We start from the raw sequence: 13,326 nt of genomic DNA, 5'->3' as shown, positions 1-13,326 counted from the left end.
AGATGTTTGATCAGTTTCCATACCCATAACATATGGTCTTATCTCCTGGCACAGCAGGAGTTGCAGGCTGAAATTGATGGGCACCAGGATGTGCTTCGGGGCCTTGATGAGGATGGGCGGCATGCAGTTGTGGCCATGCAGGGTTCAGATGAGGCTTTTCAGCTTCAACGCCGACTCGATGACATGAATCGGCGCTGGGCGGAACTCCGCCGCCGCACGATGAGCATTCGGTGAGTGGCAGCACTTCTTCCATACTCACAGTTCTTTCCTTAGAGCTCACTCATTCCAAGTTACCACTGGCTGTGGCTTTGTCTGTGAAAGTGAGTGGGTAATGTTGTCTTGTAATCAAGATGCCAGGCTAATCCCAATATGAAATTGGCACATTTGTCATCATTTTCAGTGAAACAAATTTTATCCATCTCACAACGAAGCAACCACTTCATCATCATGGCGGCATCGATGTCTGCCCAAGTTGTTTGACGTAAATATGTGATAAATTCGATGGAGATTCAAACCAACAACTATTGTCTTTAAGGCAAATCGTTAACGAAATATTGGGGGGTACAGATCGATCAAAAGGTTGTTTGTTATCCGTGTTGATCGATTTATTTTTTTTCGTAAGGTCGACCAAGTGGGCTTCAAGCGGTCATCAAACCATTGCATTGAATCCACCGTGGCCCATTTCCCTGTATGGGTTGAATGAGATTTGAAGCAGTTTTCTTCACTTTAAAGTCAGACGAGTAGTCATTGGTAGCCTTCTTCGCCAATCCTGATATGCTCGTCAAGAGACGGATGTGAGGTTTTGCAAGACTTTTCCAGCTGAATGCAGCTGAAGTACACTCGGTAAATATATAACCTCGTTCACTCAGAGGAGTTATGCCGTTTCAGCCCAATTCACAAATCATCACAGATGTAGCATACTTATTTATTCACACACTTCCCGTCAGCTGTTTTATACTGTGGACTCATTAAGAACAATATTCTTTGAGACGAATTATTTGATTTTTAAAACCTGCAAAAAATATAATAAAGGAAAACCTCAACATCATTTTCATTCCTTGCTATTATTATGACTAGTACGCGTCCGTAGGGGCGGGCCCGTAGGTGAGTGCCAGTATGTGCAGCCCTCTCTTGCCCCTCTCTCGCCCCCCCTCTCTCCCCCCTCTCTCGCCCTCCTCTCTCGCCCCCCCCTCTCTCACCCCCTCTCTCGCCCCCACTCTCATCCCCCCTCTCTCGCCCCCTATCTCTCCCCCTCTCTTGCCCCCCTCTCTCTCTCCCCCTCTCTTGCCCCCTCTCTCCCCACTAGTCTCGCCCTTCTTCTCCCCCCTCCTCTCTCGCCCCCACTCTCATCCCCCCTCTCCCATCCCCCTCTCTCGCAGATATTGGTTGACAGATAAATGGCCGTAACTTGGGAACCGCTCGTCCGATTAATATCAAACCTCGAAAAGGCACATCCGCGGGTCCCCAGCAATATTCCTGGCAAGTTTCAATCAGATCAGACCGTCAATCGTGCAAAAAAAAAATAATAAAAAAATTAATAAATAAACATTAATTGTGACGTCATTCGTGATGTCATAGCACCGTGTCTTGTCATTGGTCGACAGATAAATGGCCGTAACTTGGGAACCGCTTATCCAATTAATATCAAACCTTGAAAAGGCACATCCGCGGGTCCCCAGTAATATTCCTGGCAAGTTTCAATCAGATCGGACTGTCAATCGTGCCAAAAAAAAAAATATATTAATTGTGACGTCATTCGTGATGTCATAGCACCGTCTCTTGTCATTGGTTGACAGATAAATGGCCGTAACTTGGGAACCGCTCGTCCGATTGACATCAAACCTCGAAAAGGCGCATCTGCGGGGCCCCGGCAATATTCCTCACAAGTTTCAATCAGATTGGACCGGCGGTCGTCGAGAAACGGCAGTCACAGATAAACAGACAGACAGACACACACACAGAGATTGCTGGAATTATAGATAGATTTCTTTTTTAAAGTTATCTCAAAGTATTTGTTTTAACAAGAGTGAAAGGTAAATGAATTGGAGTGCTTGTAGATTTTGTGTTTTAGAATTTTTTGGTTGTTGTTGGATTTTCCTTGTTCAGTTATTATTGTTGCGAATTCGCGCCCGCCGGCGTGCGTACGGCCACGTAACTCGAATCGCGGCTCGTCGCCCACCGGACGGACAATTCTGTCGTGACCCTCTCGGACTAACGCCGGGAGCTAGTCACGGGTGGGCCTTTTGGCCTCACCACGATCGTGCCAATCAGCCACCCGCGTGGGATAGGGTTGTTCGCCAAACTCGACCTACCTAAGTACCCACGCGGAGGGTAGACCGGGCAATCGCACCTCGCCGCAGGTCGACTCCGGACACGGGCCGCTTAAGCAATCCGTTCCGTACTATCGGGATAACCGAGCGGTGTTATCGTCGGCCTCAATGGTTCCGATTAATTATCGGGCATATTAAGCCCACTACCAACCCTTTACGTGAAGCAAGATGGAGATTCAATTAAAGAAAAGACGAAGCGAAACGGGAAAACAGTTCAACATGATGCACATTTATTCCGCGGCACACGGAGAGCACACATATACAATTACAACAATTATGCACAAAAAGCAAATGTAACAAAAGAAACAACGACGCAGAGATACTACCGACTAAGACCGACACACGGCAACACTTAACAGTTTTACTTCACCAGACTGGCGCCACACACACACGTTTACACAGAAACAAAAGAAAAGGCCACCCTCAAAGACAAGGGGGCAGACGGGGCCTGTGGGCCAATATTTGCGCGGGACCTGAAAGAGCGGTCAGGTCCGCGAGACCGGGTGGGTCCTACCCGTGTCTTTGTGATGAGCTGCAAATGTGGCAGCGCGGCAGTGCCCCGACTTCGTGCTCCTTCGCGGGTTTCGTTGGCACTGCTTGGAGTGGGGTGGGAACGGGGCCCCTTTTCACACTATCTCAGCACGGGGGGAAAAGGGGGGGGAATTGTTGATGCTCTGGGGAAAGAGTATAGCTGGCTTGCTTGGGTCCCGTGACCAGCGATTCCACCGCGACCTCGTCGCCGACCGCCGTCTTCCTTGCCTCGGACCCGAGCTCCTTGGACTCTTCCCCCAATTCTCCTCAGCCGACTGCCGAAAACCACCGGGACGCCCTCGCCTCCCGACTCCACTCCGCGCTCCAAACTGACTCTCCTTTTCTGCCACTCTCCGCTCTTCCAAACTGACTCTGCCTCAAAACTCTCTTCGCTTTTCTAAAACCGACTCTGCCTAGATTCGCCTTGCGCTCGGCGCTTTATAGGCCGGCAGGAGAACCCATATGCAAATTTCCGGATCAGAACGAGCTCAGGGGCAGAGCCACACTCGCCCATTGGACGGAGAAAAAGGGGCGTGAATCTCCCCTGATCCTAGAATTTGCATATCTCGATTCCACACAGACGCGCCTGGAGGCGGGGCCAAACCGCCCCGCGCTTGCTGATTGGATGGATCAGAAGTGGGCGTGTAGTATTCCTGATCCGAATTCTCCTCGGAAAGGCCGCATTTTGCACTCGCGGCTCGGCGCGTATCTTGTACGAGCCCAGGACAGCCTGACGCTCGGTGCTCACAGGTGGTGCGGGAATGGCCGCAGAAGGAGAGAGGTGAAGGCGGTGGAGGGTTTATGGTGGTGGTTTATGGCCATGGTGCCGTTCGGAATGGCGGTGATGCGATGTTTGCGGGAGTGAGTTGTGAAGGTAAAGATCGTGGCTGTTGGCGTTGTTGTTGTTGTGTGATGGTTGGAGCGTAGCTGGTTCAAAATAAAGATAGAACAGAAAAACGGCTATCTAAAAGCGTCGCAGCCCGAATTAATCACATTTATTCCCTCTAAACAACGGGTTTGGGGCTAACTACACATGTACTTACAGAGATATCTCACCTACGGGACCTGAATGATGGTTTGCGAATTTCCACAACCGCAACATTATTATTAAATTAACCCTATGAACCCTGGTGATTGCTTTAACCTGGTTTTGGCTTAGCGGATAGGGTGGTGGCTTTGGATCCGAGGGTCCTGAGTTCAATCCCCGTTGGCTGCTGAATTGACACCAGGGGGTTGACTCAGCCTGTCATCCTTCCGAGGTCGGTGAAATGAGTACCAGTGTAGCAGCCGCTCGGCCGCTTCAGCAGTGTAGCAAAAATTTGGCTGCTCAGGTATATGGAAGTTTGAAAAGCAGCGAGTAAAATGGCCGCGTGGGTTCAAAGGGTTAACCATTTCACTGTTCGTTAGTATGCCACCATTCCCAATGAATCATTCCCAAGTCAGATTCTCCTTAATGTCTCATACGTGACATTCAAAGATGATTGTGAGACTCAAGAATGAAAAGAAAAGAAAATAAAAACACAGACAAACAAACTTTGCATCAAGAGAGAGAGAAGAGAAGAGAGAAAGAGAGGCCGTTGTGACGGAGAGGTGGAGAAAGGGTGAGAGAAGCAAACGGTCTCAGGTGGTGTAGGCCTATCCATGGCTGAGTTTGGTTGGCCTGCTCTCTTTTGTTTGTTCCAATAACCATGGAGTCCCACTTACTACTTCGTGCATTTATTGGTTGAATGACTGCTTTTTTTCTTTTTCTTCTTTGATTTGTTACCTTGCCACCGAAGGTGAATTGAGATTATGTTTTCACCCTTGTTTTTTTTTTTTGTATAATGCACAGCAAGGGGGGGTGCTGAGACAAGAGGGGTGGGAGTGGGAAGAACAAAACATTGGGGAACAGAGACATTAGGAAATCTGTGGAAGGGAGAGGGATGGGATGGGGAACATGGGGAATACAAGATGGACATTACAGGAACTTTCAGGAAGGAAAGCAGGGAATTTGAAGGAGGTGGGTTTGGGGTGGATTAACGGGAGTAGAAAGGATTGAGGATTTGGATGGGGGACGATAAGAGGTGGTGGTGAACAGCTGTTTTGAAGGCCTGGAGGGAAGAATGGGATTGAACAAAGTGTGGGAGTTTATTCCAAAGGTGGGGAAAAGGCTTAAATTTTGTAATTCGGCTTAATTTAAGAGATTCTTGAGGTTATGGCATTTGTGGAAATGAAATAAAGCCACAAATGCTAGCATTTCTGGGTCTTCATAAGCATTGCAATGTACATAGCAATTTGTAGCTATGATGAACAGTCACTCAATAATATCAGTGAGGAAAGTGAAAAAAAAACTTTATCATTAAGAAATCGTTGTGGCCTGTTCCAAGTCAAGGCATGGTTGAGCAGGCCAAAAAACATGGCAGCTTCAGACCCCAGCGAGGTAACCTAGGAAACTCTTTTAGCCCCCGGAGAGTGAGGTGGCTGAGGATGTGCCTGATAAAGGAGATAATCAAATAAGGCCATTAATTATTTTCAAAAGGGGTGTTTTAATTAACCCAAACATCTAATTTTCAGTCATACACTTTATTTGTGATCCCTTAGTATGCATGCAAAGTTTCAGGCTGCTAGATTTCATGGTTTTGGAGTTATGGAGGACACACACATACATATACACACACACACACACACACACACACACACACACACACACACACACACACACACACACACAAACACACACACACACACACACACACACACACTCTCTCTCTCTCAGACATTTATTAGTGCAAATGATATGTCAAAAAGTTATGGACGAGTTATAACAAAACTAGGTGGATGAGTTGGTTCAGTGACAAGAACAAGCCGATTAGATTTTAGTTCAGATCCATCTCATCAGTAGAATACAAAATGTAAACTGCTCAGCCTGGCAGAGGTATATATGCTCTCCCGAGTGCCGTTCTAGTTCCTCATACATACCTTCAGATGGGTAAGTAGTTACCCCCACAATTTATCTTGTAATATGTTTCTTGGCAAAACATATAATACATGTTCTGCAGTAGTTGAAGGGGTTAAACATGCAAGCCTCCTCTTATCCATATTCCCTGCACTTCCTAAGTTTTTAATCCTACATCTCGTGTGCAAGACTCGAACTTGGAGTTCTTCATCGACCTTGAGTCTTTTTCTCAAGCTTTTTGCTGTTTGCAAAGCTTTCACGGAATGTTAAATGGAGTCATTAATTCGGGCGATTTCATCATCTACTCGCTTTGCATTCCCAGACTCGGTAATGATGAAGGTTTTACAAATCGTGATTTCCATCTATCCTCGGGTTGCAGACCCAGAGTCTCTTTTCGCACAAGGGAAGAGTGAAAGTCCATTACATTTTTAATCGCTCGATTTTGGCCTCGTCCTTTCTACCTTCATCTTCACCCTCATTTCCTTGTAGCTGGTAACATTGGGAATGATTTGCCTCTCATCATGTGGTGTTTTCTCTTTCTAAGACCCATGTCTTTAATCTTCAATCCTCTCACATCTTCCTATTCCTTTCTCTGAAATTCGTCCTTTCAAGCTACCGTTTTTACTTTGTTTTCCAGAATTATATCCAACACGAGCATCCAGCCGATTCTTTTTTTTTTCATGTGATGTTTTTTGTGTCTTGAAATGTTATTTTTTTCTGTGTTTCTTTTATCACCTTTGATGAAATAATAGAATATACTTCTCTCCAAATGAGGCATTGCCTTCAGCAGTGAGTCAAATTCCATGCAATGTATAGCCCACACATATACATGGATTTTCGCCCATTCGTCAAGCTCGACCACTCGAACATTTCTTCATATAACAGGAAGAGTACCCATCCCAAGTGAGAGAAAAGTTTAAGTTAATCTTTTTTAATAATATTTAATGGACTTTAAAAATGGCAATTGTGTTGCATTCTTGGTTTCACTCAGATCCAAAGCTCTGAGTTACTTATACCGCTCACCGCAAAATGGTGGTACAACATAGGGCAGTGGAGGTTGGATTGCTTTGAAAAGAGGGCCAAATATCATAGTTACAAAATACAATTTGGCATTAACATTACTCATGCCTATTGTCCCTTCGTTTCCAATGTGAATGTTGAGCTTTTCAAATGCAGCTTGAGAAGCGGCCGCTAACGGGAGACAGACGAACACACAGACAGACACCACGGTTCACAATATAAAATAGATGAAATCCCTTCCAAGGAACTTGAACACAGAAAGATATCGAGTCAAGGCTCGTGGAAGATCTGGAACACGAAATGGATAATGATACAACAGTACAAAAGGAACAGCTGCAAGGGTAGGAGAAAGACACCAACAGTGGACTTGAAAGACAAAATAGAGGGAGAATTGGACAAGCAATGGGGAAGGTAGGAATGGGGTGGACAGGATGGATACAGAAGGAAACTTTTTCCTCTCATCCCCCTCCTCTTCTCTTCTCTTCTCTTCTCTTCTCCTCTTCCTCTCTCTCTCTCTCTCCTCTCTCCTCTCTCCTCTCTCCTCTCTCCTCTCTCCTCTCTCCCTCTCTCCTCTCTCCTCTCTCCTCTCTCCTCTCTCCTCTCTCCTCTCTCCTCTCTCCTCTCTCCTCTCTCCTCTCTCTCTCCCCTCCTCTCACTCCTCCCTCTCACCCCTACCCTCCCCACTCCATGTCTCTCCCCCACTCCCCGTCTCTCCCCCACTCTCATCTCTCCCCCACTCCCTACCCTCTCCCCTCTCCCTTCACTTCCCCCACTCCCCTTTCTCCACCACCTCCCCCCTTTCTATGTGTATATATGGTTGTGCTCTCTCCTTTTTAAATGGCTTTAATTTCCTTTTCAGTTTTTTTTCACTTTCCCTATTCATTTGTTACTTTTAATTGATATTTTATGTGCCATACTCGTTACTGGGCGTCATTGCCACGAAGCAGCTTCCTGAGCAAGGGTTATACTGGATGTTTTGCCATTGCCTTCCCAGCAGTAGTTCGGGCAGAAATTTGTAATTTGGCCACAGTGCAGCAATAGCTCACCCATTCTTTGTGAAGGACACGGTGACAATCTTTAACGTCCGTTAACTAATGTCGGAAGACAGGATGCCCAGTTTAACGTCCATCGTAGGAACAGCACACGCATTGATGTTTCACCCAGTCTGTGAAACACCGTGATGATATTTTATAGCTCGGCCGAGATTCAAACCCAGTGATACAGCTTCGAGGCGAGTGTGGGTACCTACAGGTCATCCTGTTGGCTGAGGATGTATCGTAACACACTGTTAATAAACAAACTGTGATTCCATGTTGTATGTATAAGTTAAAAACGCACACAAAAATATATATATATATAATCTGAATCCAAAAACATTGCCGCTCATGTCTCTGGATGGTGTAAAACAAAATCAGACATATAATAGTTACTTTTAAAAGAGTGAAAAAGTGAATTTTGGAGCCATTCTACCTTATGTCCCGTGAGCGTATTATTTCATGATGTTGGGTGAGAAAGAAATTGTGTTTTCGAACTTTTTTTTTTCCCCCAATTTCAATTTTTTTTCATATGTATTTTTTTTTGTCATACACTTTATGTATGAGAATAGATGCGTGTCATACACTGCAGTGATTACCGAGCGCGTATTATCGCCGACCTCGCCGGATCCAATTCTATTTAACGGGTGTTTGAAACCCCACTATTTATTCCGCGATGCAAGATAGCATTTTCAATAGGGGAAAGAGGACGCTACGAACGGGATACATTCAAACAAAGCACATTTATTTTACACGTACACATCGCCGGCATGCGATCGGCCGCGGACCTCTAATCGCAACCGCGTCGCCCACCGGACGGACAATTCAGTCGTGACTTTCCGGAGCTAACGCCTGAACCCTGTCACGGGTGGGTCTTCAACCCCACCACGGCCGTGCCAATTGTCTACCCGCGCAAGATAGGGTCACTCGCCGAATTCGATATACCTAAGTACCTGCGCGGGGAGCCGACCGGGCAGCCGTACCTCAACGCAGGTCGGCTTGGGACACGAACCGCTTAAGCGGTCCTTTCCGTTCTGCAGTGATGAGTGAGGAAGTGTAAGTGAGCGCCATCGGATTTTCGTTTTTGACAAAATGACGGATCACTGTGGTCTCATCGCCAGTGATCACTGTGTTGAAGAAGTTGGGATCGCTGTTCACAGTCTCCAGCATGTCCTGTGCGATCTCCAAACGGAGCTGCTTCTGCTCAATCGTTAGCAGCTTTGGCACGAACTTCGCTGAGATTCTCCTTAAGCCCAAATCCTCAGTCACAATGGAATGAACGGATCCAATGCTGACGCCCGCCTCGTCTGCAAGTTCTCTGATCGTGATTCGACGATCCTGCATCAGCAGGGTCCTCACTTGGTCAATGACGATCTCATTTTGGGATGTTGAGGGCCGACCAGAACGTGCTTCACTTTCCACTGATGTGCGACCATCTTTGAAGCGGTTGTACCACTCTTTTATCTGTGTGGTGCCCATTGCATCATTCCCGAAGGCCTGTTGAATCTTGCGGATCGTTTCCACTTGGGAATCGCCAAGCTTTACACAAAATTTGATGCAGTAGCGTTGTTCAAGTTTTTCCGTCATTTTGTCAAAAACGAAAATCCGACGGCGCTCACTTACACTTCCTCACTCATCGGCGAACTGTTTGCGACTGACATAACAGCTTCTGCAGGCGGAAAAAATTCATGCATACAAATTAGGATCGCCTACATACGTGCACCAAACCACGCCTCCCTAGCTTCATTTGTTTATGCACAAAAAAATTAAAGTTGGATACTTTTTGAACACACCTCATATTTACATACATATATATATATATATATATATATATATATATATATATATATATATATATATATATATATTGTGACGTCCACGGGACTTGAACAGTCCCGCCAAAGTAGAATGAGCCGAAACGATGGAGGCGGTTTATTTATTTATAACCCAAACATGGCGGTTCTAATCGCTCTACCGCAAACGGGACGAGGAAGGTGGCACGAGTCACTTTTCACTGAGTTGATGATGTTTATTTGTTTTTATTATTAACCAGAAATAACAAGACTCGGCAAGAAAAGGGATCCGGGGCGATTCGACGGGATGGTATGGGATCGGGCATGGGGAAAACACAGACAATTCCAATGAATATACAATTCTCAAACCCTCTAAGGCGCCAAGTACACACACACACACACACACACACACACACACACACACACACACACACACACACACACACACACACACACACACACACACACACACACACACACACACACACACACACACACACACACACAACGTAGCTAATTCTGGTGGTCAGGCTGGACCGTGGTGTGGACGCAACTGTCCCTGGATCAGCGTTGGACGAGCTGGCCTTGCTCTCGTCAGGGGGGGGGGGGCAGGAGAAACCGTGGTGCTGTCGACCTCCTGGTCCTGGCCCAAGTCCGCTCACAGCCGCCAGGGAACCAGTTCTGGTGCCAAATTGCGAGCAGGAGAGGGAGGCAGGTCTGCCCGCCGTTCGACCCCGTACTCCGAGTCAGCAGAACCCCAGAGCCAACCAAGGTGAGGCACGAGGCTCAGCAAGGCTCCAAGACACGATGAAGAACACGATCGAATCAGCACAACAACAAGCACGCTCTCCGCGCAACAGCCTCCACACCAAAAAAACACGATCTTTTTGTCCCGATCTTCTTCCTCTTCCTTTTCGACCCCGAACAGAATCTTTTTATCCTCCTGTCCTCGTCAGTTCCAATCGAGCCGTTTATTGGCCCACCGCCGTTGCCTTCTGCCAATCGTGATCACGGGGCGGAGCCATCTGCTGCACTGTCCTGTGACGTCACGGCCAGCCTCCAGAGAATACCAAAAGGGGTTTACGCAGACACACTTACCCTATCCCGTGTCCCTATCTAATTACGTGACAATTATCATTTCCCCCTTGAAGAAATGAACATTTACTAGACAACTTATCACCACTGAATTGCTACTTATTACATCGAGATCCTGGTAAACTCGAACAGCATGGCATACCTAATTAAACATCCTAATTACCCTTTGAATGCATACCCCCCCTCAAACGTAACACTGCCCCCTCCTCTGGTACCGCAGCTCCTGCAAGGTATATCACAGGCGCTACCGTACCAGCCTTAACACTTACTGACTCACACCTAATTAACCTAACGAAATAAAGTAGGAGGGGCAATGGGCAGCGATTCGCAGCTAACTTACCAATCCTGCTTAATGTACTACCCCCTTATGGCCTTATCCTCGCCTAAACAATCATTCGTTTTTTTTTTAGTTTTTTTTTATTTTATCACATGATCGCACTGAGCGAAGTTGCACTCCATCTTCTGGATCTTCGCTCTTGCCCAATGCTCTTCCAGTGATCTGGGGAGGGGAAACAAAAGGTTCCACAAAAACACAACACTTATACTTTACATTCCTACTCTAAGCATTAACGACACTATTCACGGGATATTTACACTTGACCACCTCCCCCAGTGGATGTTAATAGACCCAGCATTACCTGGGGAGCCAATTTTCATATTTGCTTGCCCCAAAATTATGCGGACATCATGCCCTTGCTGCACCTGTCAAGTTGTGCGGGATCGAGTGGGACTCACACATCTTCACAACACTCACACCATGGTCATCATCACATTTCTAGGTCATGGTCCTCATTTTAATCATGCAGGCTGAATCCCGTCGTGGCTGTGGGGTGGTTTACCACAAGATGATGGGGGCATCTCAGGTGCAACCATGCCCACAGTTAAGCTTTAGTCCAACCCCGACGTTTCTCCGCCCCGCTCCCTTTGATTCCCTCCCCCCTGGTAGCCATCAGCTCTAATCCCGTACAACACTCTGGAAGGGGTCTCACTGGCTCCTCTGGCCTTCCTGGGTCGCCAAGGTCCTACCCACCTTGGTCGCCCAACCAGACCCTCTCCCAGTTGCCTCCAGACACTGTCACCATTAGCCACCAGGTGGTGAATCTCCTTGAAGGGGGTCGCAATTCACGCTCACCGTGAGCTTCAGCAATCCCTGTGGACAAGCACATCATCCCCACCCACAAAACCTACATGACTCCCCCACCCCATCGGCCTAACATGTGACACCTGCATTTCTAACACTTCACCGACCATGACCTTCCCTGTTACCACACCATGCCCAATAAAAAAAACAATGTGTGCACCATACATTTCACTTCTTCACTTAAAACAACTCACACAGCACTTCTCACCCGATCCACGCACCAGCCATTGGACAGCCACTCGTGCCCGCTTTGTTTCCAATTACCCACTGTCCCGATTGTCACTCTAAAACCCAGCAGAACTCACAAACCCATGCCAATTTTCCCACAATTCATTTTTTTCCACCAAAGGAGGGCACTTCGCCACAATCTCAGCAGCCGAGCATGGCCATATATGCTCAGCCCAATCTAGTCTCCCCGACCCCCGACAGTGATCTCCGGACCCGACCTAGGTAAGGGCACCTCGGATAGACCTGGCGGTTCAGCAGGAGGATTCACCCTCTCCGAGTCTAAAAGTCTATTGGAGGGTCCCTCCATCGCCGGGTACCGGCAATATCGTTGCATGTGTCCTCTTCGCCCGCACCGGAAACAACTCCCCATAAAAGGCTCCCGTGGGTATCGGTGTAATGTCTCTTCCGGTTCCGGACCCCCTCGGCCATAATCGAATTGCTCTATTGGCTGGGCTGGACCCCGCCGCTTTGGCACACCAACTACCGAATTACCCCTTATCAAACTTAACAGTTTCTGGCAAATTTCCTGAAACATTTGGGTAATGCCAATTTCTCCCAGCCCCCCTCCCTGATCCTGGATCTCCGCCTGTCGGATCGTCACCGATGGCCTCTCGGGCACCCGACCCGGCCGACTCCACGAGGCCAGCCTGGCCGCGCACTCGGCCGCTCGGTGCACGGTGGGTGGATCCTGTAGCTCCACTAGCGCTCGGATCTCAGGGTCAGGAAGAGCAGCTAAAAATTTCTCGAGTGCCAGTCTGTCCCATGCCTCCACTGTAAGGTCCCGATACGCGATCCTGGCTGATTGGTAAATGTCCTGTGCCAGCTCCTGCACTGTCTCACCCGGCTTTAATCTGCGGTGCTGAAGCTGGGCCCGCACCAGATCACAGTTCGCTGCAAACCCAAACCGACGGCTCAACGCCTCACAAATGTGGGAGCTGGTCAACATCCCTCCGCGATCACGTTTAACACATCTGCGGCTGGTCCCCGCAACGTTGCCACCAAATTCCCTGTACGTTCCCGCTCATTCCACCCGTTTAGTCGGGAAATGCACTCAAATTGCGTCAGAAAAGCTTCAACGCTCCCTGACCCGTCAAAATTTACCAGGGGGATCACTTTTACGGTGGCCCGCTTCTCAGTTTCTCCCTTGTCCGAATCCAGCCCAGGGATCAAACACCCCTGCGGCTGCGTATCCAATTTCGGAGCCCACTGTGGCCAAAGT

At 47.8% G+C, this 13,326-nt stretch overlaps 1 protein-coding gene across 6 annotated transcripts in view; it reads left to right on the top strand.

Moving 5' to 3' along the window:
* The window catches only part of LOC147010706 (dystrophin-like), a 1,018,488-nt gene that overhangs the window by 910,073 nt on the left and 95,089 nt on the right, over positions 1-13,326 (top strand). For all 6 annotated transcript variants that reach the window (XM_085859617.1, XM_085859614.1, XM_085859615.1 and 3 more), the window contains one exon: positions 55-230. In XM_085859617.1, the coding sequence (XP_085715743.1) occupies positions 55-230 (176 nt within the window). The remainder of the gene's footprint in view (positions 1-54; positions 231-13,326) is intronic.

Source organism: Eptatretus burgeri, chromosome 16 (genome assembly GCF_056783735.1).
Source record: "Eptatretus burgeri isolate ZD-2024b chromosome 16, Ebu_testis_v1, whole genome shotgun sequence".
In the NCBI taxonomy this organism is placed as follows: Eukaryota; Metazoa; Chordata; class Myxini; order Myxiniformes; family Myxinidae; genus Eptatretus; species Eptatretus burgeri.
This window is presented reverse-complemented; position numbering and strand designations above follow the sequence as displayed.